The 16,568-nt window shown below is 43.9% G+C and overlaps 1 protein-coding gene across 1 annotated transcript in view; it reads right to left on the reverse strand.

The window, feature by feature from the left end:
* Setbp1 (SET binding protein 1) overlaps positions 1-16,568 on the reverse strand; it is a 353,918-nt gene that overhangs the window by 173,984 nt on the left and 163,366 nt on the right. The window contains exon 3 of the mRNA XM_071602795.1: positions 2,717-2,770. Within this exon, the coding sequence (XP_071458896.1) occupies positions 2,717-2,770 (54 nt within the window). The remainder of the gene's footprint in view (positions 1-2,716; positions 2,771-16,568) is intronic.

Below are 16,568 nucleotides of genomic sequence, written 5' to 3' on the forward strand. Positions count from 1 at the left end.
GGTGGGTAAACCAAACAAGAGAGAAAAGTCAGGGTGGTTTAAGTGTGAATTTCAGAAGCTTGTACATCTGGGCTTTGAAAACTTGCTGAGAACATTATCACCTCCCAGTTAGGGCCTGACTCTAGGAAACAGTTGTAGCCCATGGCCCATAGGACAAGCTCATCACCTCTGGGAAGACCGCCCACCACCACCATACAGTAGCTTAGACAGTGTGGCCTCTCAGGCCCCACCTGCAAAGTCATGTGTTCCTTTCTATGACAGAGCATGCTGCCTTTCAAAATCAATAAGGAAAGGGAGAAAGGCAGATAATCTCTTCTCTATCCTCCTTTGCTCTATCTAGATGCTAAGAGCACAGGGACAGACAGACAGAAAAGCCCAGCCCAATACAGATGCTACTTTCACACTTTCAAGGTCATCAAAGACTAGTGAAGAAATCATAACTATCTTCTTCAAGTGGTTTGCAACACCAACGAGCAAACAAAACGGGCATCAAAGGAAGAACAAAATCCAACTACATTCCAGTGATAAGTGTGGACCATGAGAAGGCTGAGAGGCTGGTCACAGTCATCTCAGGGAGGGTTCCTCCTGAGTCCCTCCTGACAGCCAGTGACAGGTCCTGCAAGGAACATGCCCATGAATTATTGCAGGCATCAGGATGCATGGGGCTGTTTTCATCTGAAACCCAGAGAAAGAAAGGGAAAAATAACAACAAAAGCCAACAATTTGGTGCAGTGGGGTTGGAGGGGCAGCCCAAACCATGTGGGCAGCTTTGTTTCTATTTGGAAAAGCACCCAAAGGGTGGTGTTGACTTGAGGCACATCCAAGTGGTTGTGGTTTTGACTTAGGAAAAACACTGGAGCATTAACTTTGATCTGGGCATTTGATCTGGGCATTACACGCTGGCCACAAGGTTCCTAGGACTTCCTGGCCTCAGGACCAGGCATCCTGAGAGTGAAAAATACACATGGATGCTTCCAGGCTCAGGGAGATGATATACAAATGGAATAATGTGAAAGGGCTGAGCAGAACCAGGGTACTGGAAAATGTGGGATGCAAGTCAGGGAGTGTGGAAACTGTCCTTCCAGGATCCTGCCTGCAAAAATTACAGATGAGCCTCAAACATGTAATATTTTCTCTTCACTTAATAGTTCACGTTAAATCTAATATCTAATGACATATGTAAATGAACATGAGAGAACAGCACCCCAGGAAGAAGCCATGCCCTTCCCTGATGTTCACATATTCACATACATACATGCATGCACCTTCTGTAAACTCAGTCCGCACTATGTACCTTTCCAAGCAGCAAAACAGTATCCCCTTTCCAATGAATTTTCAGACAAAAATTAAAAAGACACCTTCAGCTGGGATGCCAGTGGATATGCATGGAGGTGTGGGGGAGCATGGGATGTGCTTTAGCTTCACATTCCCTTAGGTTCACTAGAATAGGTACTTTAAATACTAGTTTTTAGTGACTGGCAAAAAGGCTCACTTGTCATCTATTTCTCCAAACTCCCAGCATCTCTGACAGACGATCCACAGACTCTGATGGAGACACTCCACACTGGCACAGGGGTCTAGTTTTTTACTTTCACTAATGGTCCCTGATTTCGCTATTCTTCTTCCTTCAGCCTCTCACGGTCCACTCTGTGTCCTTGTTCCCTCCCTCCATGTGATCTAGGGATACTTCCCTTAAGGGCTTTGTCCTCAGTGGAAGGACACTTAGAGGACGGAACACACAAGGGAGAAAGAAGCACAGTGAGGGCACCAGTATTCTTGCATGTGAAACATGTTTAAAGAAGAAAACATGCTAAATACATGAAACTCTTGCTATTAACAAATTGCTTGCCCTACTGAGAAGTATGCCAGCATCGGCTGTGAAGACTTTTCCACCAAGGCAGAGCATTATATGATCATAAGGCAAGCACTCGATTGGGGTGAGGACAAGTTTCATAAGGAAAAGGGACAGGGCCTGAGCACCAAAGCCATGGTTTTTACGGGATTGACCTTTCTATTATGCTGTATTTACACAGTCCCCTCTTCAGGAGGGGACTGGAGCTTCTGTGTGTCTGGTCTCTCTGTGTGTGTGTAGACAACGACACCCCTTCCAGAGACAGAGAGGATGATTTCCTATTTTCTCCTCTGCTAAGCAGGTCCCAGAAAGCCTCTGCCTATACCCTCTTGTGGTTGGCCCATGGTGACCTCCAAACAGCATTCTGACAAGAGATAACAGTGGCCCATTTCCTGATCAAGATCAGCAAAACTCAACTGTCTGCCTCTGCAGGAGTCTGAAAATTAACCTCGCCACCAGACCATGACTGCAAGGCATTTGCACATGAAGATTACAGAAATGTGAATATCCTGTCCAAACAGAGAAAAATACAGGGGAGGACCCCAGCCCCAGCCCACCCTCTGCCTGCTTCAATTCAAACCTCTCCTAAGCTGGGTAACCTACCACTCAACATGCCAAACATCTTGATGTAAATTTTCTTTTGCTATAAAACACCAAGAGAGCAAGAATAGAATGAAGTTGTTCTGTCCACAGTGGGGTGAGAGAGGAGTTGGAGGGAGTGGAGCTACCAGGTCATTCTCATGGTCAGAGATGCTGGAGGTCCCAGGTGGACGTTACTGTCCTGGAGTCAAGTTCATTCACTCATGACCAAACCACAGAACATTTTACTCACTTAAACTTTGGGAAAGCATCAGGGGAACTCACCTGTGGCTGAAATCCTTTGAGGTCGCTGGCTGCAAGGTCACTGGCTGTGAGGAGCTGGAAAAGAACAAAGGAGTTTTCCTTAATGATACTTCTCACAGTATGCATACAGCATCCTCAAGACCTGGGCACAGCAGAGCCTGGATCAGAGCTCAAGAAGTATAGCCACTAGAGGTAAAGGTGATGCTTCCAGGAATCTAGACTGGATGGTCTTCTCTCTGTGTGCCCATCACTTCTCTGATTTCACCTCCCCCTTGCCGCCCTGCCCTCTTTTCCTTGTATGTGCTACCAATTCTGCAAAGGCCTTAAATAAGAACAAGGGCTATGGTTGGACTTCAGGAGAACTACTGGCTCCCTGAAACTGTTTGTTCATATAATTATGTGTGAATCTATAGATGTATATATTTCCCAAGGGAGAAGGCCCCTGGCTTTACTCCTACTATCAAACTAGTAATACAAGAAGTGAATAATTATGGTTTCAGAGACAAAGACCCATCTTCTCTGGGAAGGATTTTTCTTTTTCTTTTTTAAAATCAGAGCAATTAAAATGACCTTTTCTTCTTCTTTTCATTTACATGTGACTCAGTTTACCTCAATCCTTGTGCTGCTTGAGATTTTATTTACTATTTCGATGTTCATAACTTATACTTCAAACAATCATATACAACAAACAAGACAGGGTAAGAGTCAGGTTTGTGCATATTTCCACACTTCTCTGTTTAATCAATGTTGAAGGGTAAGGTTAATATATACATATATATATATATATTCTCTGTAGTGCATGGCACCAGAAAAGCACCTGATAAAACACATGATTGATTAATGAAATAATCATATTCTTTATTGTTGCTTTAAAAAATGCTGGGAATGGGTGGGTAAAGAGACAAAGGAAAGAAGCTCAATTTGATTGCAGGGGTATGATGGCTAGCTTTGTTAGACTTGGAGAACATTCATGAAAACCAGGAAAGATTTCATGTTTTCTGTAACAATATTTTGTTTGATTCAAAAAAGAGAAGGAGCCATGCTGGGCTCCAGCACCTCCAGCCTCCAGAAAAGCTCAATGGGATTTTTAGCTTCCCTCAGTGACTCTGCCAAAGGTGATACCTAAGTGTAGCTAGAGCTGAGGTCATTTTCTCACCTCACCTGTTCTGTGGGCAGGCATTCCGATAAACAACCAGTTTGTCCCCTCTGATTGTAATTAAACAACCAAGCAACAACCCGCTTGGCCACTTGCCTAGGCACTAAGGGACAACATCATTAGAAGACCCAGCCTCTGTCTTCAAGGGACTTGTAGTTTGGTTAAAGGGTCAGACATGTGCATTTCAATCCAAGTAGAATGTAGCAGAGGGCCCGGATCAAATTTGAAGGATGATACAAGAGAGGTCATGGTAAGGCTGTTGAAGTAAGATGGAATTTGAACTGAGCCTTAAAAATGAGAAGGTGGCAGGACTTGAAAGAGCACAGGCAGAGCGACAGAGGCTCACCAGTCCCAATACACCAGATTGTGTGTCTATCCAATGCCAGCCACAGCCCCCTCCAGGAGAAATGGGGGCGGGAGTAGGGGACAGGATTGATACACAGAGAATGGCCTGGGTCCCTGCACACTGGTTGCTGCTTTATGTAATTTTTCTTTATCAATTTTCGCAACCCCTTCACGAGACAGAAAGTACCTCCACTTCATGGATGGGGATAATCAAGACTTAGCAAATTATGTAACATTTGCTAGGTCTCATGTTAGTACGTGTATTTAGGATTTAAATCCCAAACTACACTTTCTCAAAGTTCAGTCTCTTTTTATCTATGATAAGATGACTCTAAATTATAGCACATCGGAGACCATTTGTTGAGGGGCTGTGGCATAGGAAAAAGACGAGTGCTAGAGTGTTAGTCACATGAGCCACAGGCAGTAACATGAAGCTTGTATTCTGGTGAATAACCCTTAACTAACCCTTCCTCCAGACACTCTTACTTAGTTGGTGATGATCATCCACCCTTCTGAATTTATCAGTACAACCTAAGCCTCTGATCTGAACTGGGCATAGCGGGAGGAGGGCCAAATGCCGGTGGGGCTGGGTATGGGCAAGGGAGTAAACTTTGCAAGACACAGCCAGCAACACGTGTTTGCACATAGGAATCAGTCCAAATCCTCCAGGCCCTGTGTGGAGTAGCTAGCAGAAACCCTTCTAGCACCTCCAACAGGGCTCCCCAGGTAAGCGGGAGGCATGAGACCAAAAATGTACATTTCTCCTAGTCCTGAGACCCTGCCACTAAAAATAAACCACAAGTGTGTTCAAAGCATCTTAAAATATGCACTATTTCCTAATGCCAGTGGTTTTTGGAATTGAAAAAAGACCAGATCCATGTGCTTGATTGGAACTAGAGATCCAGCATCTTTGGTTATGATTCATTATGTCTCTGACTCAAAGTTAAGGTTTATTCCACTCTCCCAGGTAAACTTAGGTCCTCTTGTTCCTTCTCTCAGGAAGACGTCCAATGTGTACAGTTTAATTCTTAATTCTTGAAATTTCCATTCTGTGCTCTTGTATGGATCTTGTTCTTTTCTTTATTCACCTAACAAGAATATGCCCATCAAGACCATTTCTAACCAGAATACGGTTGGCATATTATCTTCTGTACATACACTTAGTCACTAAATAACCTGTTGGTCAAATAACTTAAAAGGAAAAACGGAGAATATTGTCAACCCCGAGGTGAGGGCGAGAATGAGTAAATTGCTGAGCGTGGAGAACAGAAGTGTGAGAGGCAGCTTAAGGCCTCCTTCAAGCTGACAAAAGGAAATGGCACTCAGCACCAGGCGCGCTTCCTGCGTGAAGGAGCCACTCCAATATTTGAATGAATTAATCAGCTCCCACGATGGCAAGCCAGCGCTTCTCTACCCGCTACCGGTTTTATGAGAGAATATTGGCTTATACTGCAGTGTGTAGAAGTCAGAGGTTACATTTAAGCAAGAACTGTATGCAAGTGAAAGAGGCTGAACCGCGAATGAATGCACCACCAGACAGAGTGAGGGCTTTCCCTTTCCTGCAGATGAGACAGGGGCAGGATGAATGGGCCCATCCCCAGCTCAGCTGTGCTGGTTCCTCTGAGACTGAGTGGGAGGGTTCAGGGAGGTGGCATCAGAGATAGTATTCAAGTAATTTCTAAAACTCCTGCACTCCCTTATCTTGGACCTTCTGATTCTTTTCCCTTTTTTTTTTTTCTTGGGATGGGACCCAAGCACTGTCTTGAACATGCTGGGCAAAGGGCGCTACCACTGAGTGACATCTCCATTCTCTCACCTTGCAGATTCTGAATATGTTATTCACAGTCTAGTGGGCATTGACAGTGGCAGTTGACCTGCAAGCAGCCAAAGGCAAGCTTTGTCACCTGCCCTCTGTGTGTATGAAGAAACCTGTCTTTCCTCACCATCAAGCCACAACTCCCTGCCTGCCAAGCTCTAACTAAGCCATAACCAAATGCAAGTTCTTGGGCAGAATACAACCCCTGCACTGTGAGCATTCCCCAAAGTGGGTGATTTCTTAGAAGACCACACTTTCTGCACCCAGGAAAAAGTGCTCAGGTTTTGATTAGAAGTATAGGACAAGCAAGCCTACCTATGTTTCAAAATCACAGACCACCTAAATCTGGACTCTTCAGTGCCAAGGCCTGAAAAAGACAGTTGCCAGTTCCTGAGGAGGAAGAGGATATCACTGTGTCCTCAGAGGAATCAGCAGTCACTTGTACGGGATCTGGGGTGAGAGAATGTGATCCTTGACAGTGGCAACCCCACTGGTCCCCTCCCTCCCTTCAACCAGAATGACTCTGCCTCTCCCTGTCTGTTGAATGCAACTTTATTGGAAGACAAATGTCCTACAACCAAAGCAAGTTTTGAAAACTCTTACTTTGTAGAAAGAAAAAAAAAAAAGCTAAGGGACATATCCAAGATCATATTGCTAGTTCACAGATGCCTGCACGACTCTCTTAACCCCCAGGCCATCTGAGGACGTTTCCTCTAATCAAAGGTAGCTTGATTAAGTGGACCTGGAATGGCATCCTCCGTTTTTAGTCTGAGGGATGGATGGGACTGATCATTTTGTCCAGTTGCACGCCAATCAGCTGCTGACTTTATACTGAAGGTCAGGTGGAAACATTCAGGAATTCAGGGGAAACTGAGGCAGGCAAGAAGAGATAAACCTGTTTTTTCACTAAAGCCATTGCCTACAAAAGCCCAGGACAAGACCCTTCCCCACTGTCAACCCCTCTGGCACCCTATTCCATTCAGTCCCACTGGGAAGCAGTGGCCATGGCAGCCTAGCTGTGTGGGGAGGAATTGATGACAGGCAGACAGAAAGCAGGAGGAAAATGAAATCCACCATGGCTCTAGGGACTTTAATCAGGTTGCAGTGAATGAAAAGGATCCTGCCTTTCCCAGGGTGGCTACTGTCTGCACCACTCCCAGCTAGAGGGCTGAGGAGAGAGAAGGGCAGACAGAATTACATTTAAAAGGCAAAGGAAGGAGAAAATTGTTTCATCTCCCTGGTAGAGGAGGGCAGTGTTCCTGGGGCCCGGCTCAGACCAATCTCATTCCTGACACGTCTTAGTGCTCTCTGGAACAGTCCATGTTCAAATATTAGGAGAATGACCCTGCCTTCCGTTTTTGAAGAGATGTAGTTTCTCTCTTGGCTTACAGGTTTTTTTTTTTTTTTTTTTTTTTTTTTTTTTTTTTTTTTTGAGGGGGAATCTATCCATGCTCAAAGGGAGGGCTGTAAGCGAAAGATGACAGGAGGTAAGGGAGCTTAAGGGGCTGAGAAGAGAAATCCCTTTAGTTTCCCAAGCAGAGGCATTTTGTTCTCTTGTCCTCCTCCTCTGCTCTCTAAATAGAATTCTCCCTTTGCTTCCCTCACCAAAATTCTCCCACAGGACAGCTCCAGCAACCCCATGACCACGGTGGGCCTAGGATGGTCCACTCAAATAGCCACACTCCTGCCTGCAAACTCTATAGCTTCTAAAGTTTCCTCCCTCTGAAGGATCTGTGCCATGTTACTCTCTCTCTTGTTCCCAGGGACATCATTCCCCTCTGCTGGCCCTCTATCAAAAATATGCACCACACCATGATAGGGTAGAGCCCAGCAGATCCTCATCCATCCTTCAGGATGACCCAGGACATTTGCATCTGGGAAGTGGGTCACAGACATAGAAGTGGAGGAAGGACAGGTCATGCTGGACATCTGGCTAGGAGGAACACAGACTGGCTGACAATGAGACAAACAGAAGCCTGGTGGCTCTGGGACCCTTCAGGTCATCTGCTCTTCCCAGATATTTCATCCCTTATGAGTTAGAGATGCTAGCATGTGAATGGATGGATGGATGCACGCATGCATAGGCAGGTAAGTAGAAAAATAAAGGATCAAAGACAACAAATGAGCCAAGTTCAAAATTTCCTTCAAAGATACCATCCTTTCATTAAGTGGGCCTTCTACCTCACCTTCTCTCCTTTCAATCTGTCCTCCTTTCCCTTTCCTGTTCTATGGGAAGGGGGTCTTCTATTTCCTCTTTATTTTGCGAAGCGTGACTTGCTCCTTATTTTGGGTATAGGAGAAAAGTTGACTCCATCCTGCTCCAGCCCCTCAACTCACAAAAACATCTGCAGCAGCCCATGTAGAGGCAATGCCCCAGCAAGCCAAGAAAAGCACCCATTAATATGTGTGTTCGAGGGTGCTACAGTTTTAACTAGACTCACTATAGAGGAAACTGAGGACCGGAAAGATTAAATAATTTATCTAATGGAAAGTCTGGAAAAATGAATCCAACCACACAGGTATAACCAAAAAAATGTTTTAGATGTCAAGATGGCTGGAGATTGAAGGATTATGAAGGGGTAGGAAGAATTCCAAGTATGTCAGGTATCAAGAGAGAAAAGAAGTCACACAACAGGCCCTGGACCACAGAAGGAAACAGGACATTGGAACAGGGGGGTGAAATGGAACCAGCAGGCTGCTACTCAACATAGGATGACAAATGGAACATGGTCACACAAAAGAGCATTAGACCCTGGGAGGGAGAAAACTTGTGTCCTAGCCCTGGTTCTGCTGCAACTCACTATGGCATATTTTAAAGGATCATTTAACCTATTCAAATCTCCTTTTTGCCACCTATTAAATGAACTCTGTGCTCTCTCTCATCCCACCCTTTCAGCATCTCAAAGTGTCCCTTTCATTTCAGGAATGAAAAAGAGATGGAGGGGGCACTATCTAGTTTCCTCTCTCCCCTCTCTTCCACCAACTGTCCCTTGAAAGTTCTTTCCTCCACGAGCTTGTCTACACATTCTGGAAATGTGACTCTGAAGACTCAGAGTTGAGGACAATGAGATGGTTCTGCACGGTGGCTCCAGTACTGGTTTAAAAGTAGGAGTTTGGACAGATGGCTACATGAGTTCAGCCTCCAGTGAGGCAGAAGTCAAATCCACCTCTGAGCTGAAGGTAAACAATCTTCCAATTCAAAGGGCATTCGTTCTAACTGCCAAGGCATATGGGCTGGGTAGTACAGAGGCCAAGGAGCTGACTTCCCACTATACTAAGAAGAGAGTCACATACTTGATGTTGCCATTTTAGCTGGGCTGCATCTTTTTGCTAAATCCTTTCGGTCTCGTGGAGTTCTAAAGGTTAAACCTGAAACTACTGACAGCTCCAGCACAAACTTCAGGCTCCCTTTCCAAAGAGCCATGAGGATGACTAATAGGAACTTTGTGTATAACTCCAAGCAAGCCTGGTCTCGATTGCATCTATTTGTCTTTTATTGTTCTTTGAATGATGGGGTTCTAATATTTACAGGTGAGATCTGTAACAAATTCCCCTAGAGATGGAGCCAAAAGAGGTTTTACCTTTTGTCTTTTTTTTTTTTTTTTTAAAGATCCTTGTGCAACCTTGATAACGTCACCCATGCTCTTACAGAGGTGTGTATATTTGGTTGTTGTCCAAGGCACAACTACTTCATCTTCTGGGTGGGAATGTCTTTAATCCCCTGCTTTGCCCAGGAGCTGTAACTACCAAGACCTAATGAAAGAAAAGGCCTCTGAATACCCTAGTCTAGAACCCACTGAGATAATTATCTTGTTTTATGTCATTCGGATCTGATAAATCTACAAAATGCATCTGGCCCTTTTTGTACAGTGTAATTCTTTTCAAATGCATTGTTCCTCAGACTGAGAAAATGACTCCATAGCAGGCATCTTGTCTGCTGTTGGGGGTGGGGGGAGTTATGGTAAACCTAGCATAAACCAGTGATATGAATGTTAAAATCACCATATCATAGGCATTGCAGTAAAATTGTCTTAAGAAAGTTAAGGAATCTCAGAAGTTCATTTCCCATAGGTGGTACATTGCATTTTAGTCTGTTGGTTAACTCATGTCAGCTACTTTTGAAATTATTGTTGGAGGTTTTATCAGGTTTTCCATGATGCTTCCAACATTTTGATATGAACCAGGCAGGAGAAACCTATAGAACTGATTTTCCAACTGTGTCCCAGGGAGCCCTGGGGAATTTTAAAGTGGGACAGAGGAGTTCCAGGCACCAACCAAACCACTTTATCCACAGCAGCACAACTTTTATGGGTGTTTTATATTGAACTTCTCTCTTAAGATTCACTGGATTTAAAACTTTGTAAAAATGAAATTTTGAAAATTCACATCTTAAGAGACCTGTCTATAGGTGAGCAAGCCATTCCCAGGGTGAGAAGAGTTTCCTTGGGGAAAGAGAGGCAACCAGTTCACCACCTTAAAAATGCTACAGTTGTCGTCTCTTAGAAAAGGGAGCTGGACAAGTGTCCAGATCTTCTTTAAAGATCATAGCCTTTAGTACTTGCTACGAGTTACTCACAGGAAAGATGCTTTCTCTTCGTTTCTTTACCATTTATGCAGAGAGTGATGTTTGCTGTTTTCATCTCAAGTTCAGCAAGCAGCATGCTTAAGAAAGCACAACTAATGTACCAGGAAAGAAAAGAGCTAAAGAGATGTTGCTTCTCGGGAGCACAATCTGGGCTGTAGGTCCTTTCCTTTGAATAATATTAAGAAATCACATTGCAAGCATCTGTGGGCTGTTTCCAAAGTCAGTAAAAAGCCAATAAAGGAGGTCCCCCTCATTGAACACATGCCAAGCAAAGCTGGATGCTAGGGGCATATCCACTCTTGTCTCCCTTTTCTCATCATTTACTGAAATTCTGCTTAGAACTGACCAGATGATCTGCTCACTTGGCTGCGAGACGAGTATCAAAGCTTTCTAATTCATCCCCTTGGTGAATCCCAGGAAATTGATTTACACCCCTAGGTTCACTCAGCAGCAGAGAATGGAAAAGTCAGAGGTGCCTGCTTCAGAGAGTGTCTGAGCACTGGAGTCAAAAGCTCTGTTCAGGATAGCCAATTTGGCAGAGAATCTGGGTCCCCTGGGCCAAATCGGGAGCAATTAATCACAATTACAGGTGGCCATCTAAAAGGGATAAAGCTAAGCTGGACCCAATGATAACTGAACCTTGTAGTTACAGGTAGTCACACTTTTATAAGCTTCAGGTTAAAAAAGGAAGTATCTCCTCCAGAAAGCCAACCCTGAACTCCAGGCAATTATGTGAAAAATAGTGATGATTTTTCAGGACCTACTTTTGAATGTTCTTGACTTAGATAGTTTATTTCATCATTCCTCTGAATCTTCACACTATCAGTTCAGGATAGTATTATTTTTTTTCCAGTGTCTACTTGAACATACTGAGGCTCAAACTAAATAAAGTCCCCCAGGGTTATAGAGGCAAAATGAGGGAGAAATAAAATTGGAATGTAGCTCCAAATCATGGAAAGTGCAATCTTCTATCTTAGCCATCTATGACCCTCTCAAGAATCCCTTAATAGAAAGTTGCTATCACCCTATCTGCTACCATAGAGGCAGCCATGACACCCAAGGACATGGTTACCACAGCTACCAAGGTCTTCTGTAACTCACCATGAAGGCAGGAGTCAGGCTTCCTATCATGTCTGAACAGCATCAGAATGTAGGCGTTCAAGCTAATAACTACAGATGTTCCTCTAAAATTTTTCTGATCTCAAGTGGACTTTATCCAAAGATCTTCATTTCTCAAACTGGCTGATCAAGAAATCAATAGAGACTATGCTGTCTGTACACTGCTGTGAACATTGCTAATTATACTGTGTATCTTGTTTCACTGAAGTTTACTTCCTTCCTTCCTTCCTTCCTTCCTTCCTTCCTTCCTTCCTTCCTTCCTTTCTTCCTTTCTTCCTTCCTTCCTCTTTCCCTTCCTCCATTCTGGTAAATGAGGTCATGCCAAGTCTCAGGCACCATCAGAGATGCTAGGAATCCCCAAAGCCTAGGAAATGATCTTCAGGGATCAGCTTATGGCACTAAATTCTTTCAAGAACCTCATAAAGCAATACTAAAAGTATATTATCATACACATGAGAAAACAGAAACTAAATGACATTAAATAACTTATTCAAAGTCACTCAATTGTACTTGACAGACCCACACATCATACACAGTTCTATCTGAAACTAAAGCCTATGTTCATTATCAGCTGCTTCCTGTGTGTGGCACAATCCAAGTGCTGACATGGGCCATGGCATTCTACCTAAGAAAGGTCTTTTAGAGACATGATCTAAGATAGACAATAGGTAAGTGTTCATAAAAAAAAAAAAAAAAAAAAGAATAAGCAATAATGGAAGGGATAACTACATCCTGAAGAAGATGATTATAATCATATAAGTGGACACTTTAAACATTGCAGAGAAATGGGAAATCCTAAATAAGCCATCTTTATCACTACAGATGTGAAACATGCGATTATGTCATCTTTGAATCCAACATAGCACAAGAACTGTAAGGAACATAAGTAGCAAGGGCAATTTTGTCCCTAACAGAAAGAACAAACTGGATAGCAGCAAGCAGGAACTTTGAGGCCAAAAGACAATCACTTTCATTAATAGGAATTTCAAAGTGTTTGCAAGCAACAACCTTCACAGGACAAAAACTTTAAAAGAGAGTCTTTGTCTACCAAATACCTTGGCTTAGGGTTTTCATCACAAAGATTACTAAGTATTTTTAAAGAAGTCAGAACAAGTTATTTACTTCCTTCTTTTAACCAACCAACTGGAATCTGCTTGCTTATATGTTTTGCTATTGGTTAAAGTGAAAATCTCTTTGAATTGCTATTTGAAAACTATTTGCATGGTTTGCAACCTCTTCCACAGACAGCCCTTCTCTTGAATCAGAGTCATAGGTATTGCAAGTGCTGGGGTCAGGCTCCTGATCTTCTTCAAGACTGGGAACACTTTGAGGACTCAGATACCTGGCTATTTCCAAATTGGTTTTTCATCAATGAAGACATACGGCAGTGTCTGCCACAGCTTCTCAAAGTGTTCCCAGGAAGTGCACCAAACAAAAAGTCCTGGGAAGACAGGACTAGATTCTCAGCATGATAACTTTCAAGCAGGCCTGGCTCCTTGGAATATAAGCATGCTCTGGTACTTTGCTAAAAACGTGTCCCTCTTGTATTTTGCACAGGATTTCTGAAAGCAGCTGGTTTACCCGAAACTCTCCCTGCCTGGATATATGTGTGTTTGTGTCTCGCAAAATCTTGCTTCAACCAATCACAGTTTGCTAAAAATGCAATGCTCTCTGTGATTTCACTCTGAAGAACTTTGTAATCAGATCCTGGAGGTAGCTGGAAATGGAGGCTTCCTTCTTGTCAAACGACTCAGTTAAATATAGACTAAATCCCCCAAAACTTCTTCCCCAATTCATATATCTTTTAACTGTTCTCCCTGAACTCTCATGCATCTGACTCACAGTGCACCCACTTTTGGACAAACCTGCCCAGAATTTCTAGCTGACTCAGTTTTCTGGTACTCGTCTATGCTTTTCCCACTGAGGCAGATTACAATGAATATAATACACAAAGGCACATCAGCAGGGCTGAAAGTAGCAGTTAACTCATTCTGAGACTCCTTTAGTAATCATATGACTGTGGGCTTTATTTATTTACAGCCCAAGTGAAGAGTCCACAACAGGGATTGACAAGTGTGCATTTCTGCAGCCACAGGAATTCACTGGCAGTGTGACCTTGGGCAGGTCACACCTCTGACTGACCAATACTCATAATCCAATAGCCTCTGAATCTAGGAAAGACATGGGTGGCCCTGTCACTCACCAAAGGCCTTATCAGACTTCATACAAACTGTCTATTGCTAAAAGCAGGGATTACCAATAGCCCACTGGTACCTAAGGGTAAAATATCATAGGAAAAAATGGCATAGTGGCAAGGATCTTGGAACAACTGCAGAGTTGGCAAAGCCAAAATGTGTCTTTAGGAGGAGCCCTGTGCTCATCTCTCAATGAGTAAGTAAGAGATCTACTTTTTCTTTCCACATCTCATTAGGAAAATATCCACTATCAATCAATTATACCATAATTACTATCCCCAGGATAACTGTTTGCTATGTTCACTTCTAACTAGGAAAAAAAAAGCTGTAGTCCCCATGCCCTTTAGTAAAGAGAAATTCCAGATCTAAGTAAATAATAGGGGTGTACAAGGCCCATGATTTGGAGGGCAGAGGACCATTACTTCACGGAGCTATATTACTCTGGCTCTGGGGGAGAAGAAGCACAGCACAGTAGAAAAGTCTTATCCAGCCATGTCTACCCACCTGTCTGCGTTGTAGGCATGAGATTGACCAAATGGCCCATCCTCCCCATTCACCTGAGGCTTCCCTCAACCTTGTGGGAGATGGTGCATCCCAGTTCTAAGGCACATTAAGTATCTCTACACAAAATTTAAAAGACTTGGTCAACAGGGCTGTCTTTAAATTAAGCATTATCCTCCATAACCTAGTGGGTGCCAAATGGCAAGTGTTTGCAATAACCAAGTCACAGGAAATGCTGTGCTCTTCCACGATATAAAGTATCTTTACTATATCAAGAATGGTGAAGTACGAGGTCTTTACTCCCTAGACCTAAAAACATTCAAGCAAGGATCCCGTTTCACCATCTCAGCAAGTAAGAAAGGAGAAAGGGAAGAAATTCTGCTGCTTGTTTTGAGAGTTGGAGGAAATGAGGCCAACACTCGGTCAGTGACTTTCCCAGGGACATTCTCTTGGCTTTGGAAGTCTTCACACCACGAGGATGGGATTATCCAGACCAGCCCCTGCCCTGCAGGAATCCCCTTCTCCAACTTCTCTAACAGATGGGGACCCAGCTTGAGCACTTCAGTTCACTAGCACAGCCATCTTCTTCAGCAAGTTCCACCTGTGCTCAGTTGCAAACTGCCTCATTGAAACTCATCCCCCTAGTTCTGAGGAACAAAAGTCAACTTTCCCCCCCCACACCCTTATGATCTTCTGGTGAAACAGGAAACGTGAGCCCCATTTTACAGATGAGGAAGCAGACAGACTAAGTAACCCACTCTGTGACACATGTCTGAAGTTAGATCCAGACACCAAGCTCATAGGATTTTGGATTCCTGCTCTCCCCTTGTACTCCAGTCCTGCCCATGGGCACACATGATAGCCTGCTAAGTCCTCTTGCCATGGGCCAGCCCCTGATACATTTAAGGACAGGCACAATCTCTGTACATCCCCAGGCAGGATTTCCCAAGTGCTTCCAACTCTTCCTTTCTGGACATTGTCCCCAGTTTCATAGCTTACATAAAAAGCACCCCCACCTCAAAAAATGTGGCTTCCAGATCAGATCACATAGCACCAACAGGAGGAGTAACTGTTACTAACCAGTCATGTGCTGGAAAATCTTTTTAACAACTGGATCATTGGGAGGTGGGGTGAAGAAAGGCCGTGCCATGGGGCATTTCCAAGTTTCATAGTGGAAATACTTACACGGCTTCAAGTCACTAACCTGAAGTCACTAATGGAAGAGTTGGGAAGCAGTGTGCCCAAGGGGCTCTTGCTGCTCAGTATGAGCTGGCTATAGCACATCCACATGAGCCTAGCTGCTTAATATCATCAACTTGACTTAGATCACTTTTGGGATAATAGAGTGTGCCGTATAACAGGAACACACAGAGTGGTTGGTATTAAACTTTGCTCCTTTAACTGCCCGCAAAGCTGATGATCCTCTGAACTCTTTTGACATGAGATCATGGGCAATGTGTCAGGGGGGCTTTGGCCATGACTCTGCTGTGGCTAGTTTTTAAGTGACCACCTCAGCCTAAGGTCAACCTTTGCCATCCTGGGCTTAGAACAAGGTGGGCAGGAGGTAGCTGGAAATATTGGCTTTTCTGTGGAAGTTTTTATTAGAAACAGGGGACTCCCCATTGCACTTTCAAACTCTTTTGGCCAAACATTAAATACCCCAAGGTCAAATTTATTACTGGATCCAAGAGCCCAGAGAACTCTTGGCATTGGTGCTGACTCCCTCTTATCTCCCTTGCCTCCCTTAAGTCCTGCAATTTAGCCAGGACAGCTGCTCATTCCCCACCAAATCCTGAGAGGTTCAGTCTGAAAACAAAAATAGACACACCCAGTCATCACTGCGTTCAGGGACCCAACGTCAGAAACTAAATACACTCAGTACATTCTCTAATGAGGGGAAAGAGAAGCGGGTAGATGATTAGGTGGCAAAAGGACAGCGTTTGAGCTGGTCCCTGAAGAACCCCAGTAGGTACCTGGGAGAAGCATTTGCCTGCCTGCACTCGGGCTTCCTTATTTCTGCAAGGACGTCCCAAGATCCTGGCTGGCTCATAGGATTTGAGGAAAATAAAACAGGAGGGAGACCTGACTGTGCTTTACACCTGTTATAAAATGAAGGATTTCGCTGGGGACACTATTATCTCTTCATCTCTTCTGTC

This window comes from Marmota flaviventris, chromosome 16 (genome assembly GCF_047511675.1).
Source record: "Marmota flaviventris isolate mMarFla1 chromosome 16, mMarFla1.hap1, whole genome shotgun sequence".
Taxonomy (NCBI): Eukaryota; Metazoa; Chordata; class Mammalia; order Rodentia; family Sciuridae; genus Marmota; species Marmota flaviventris.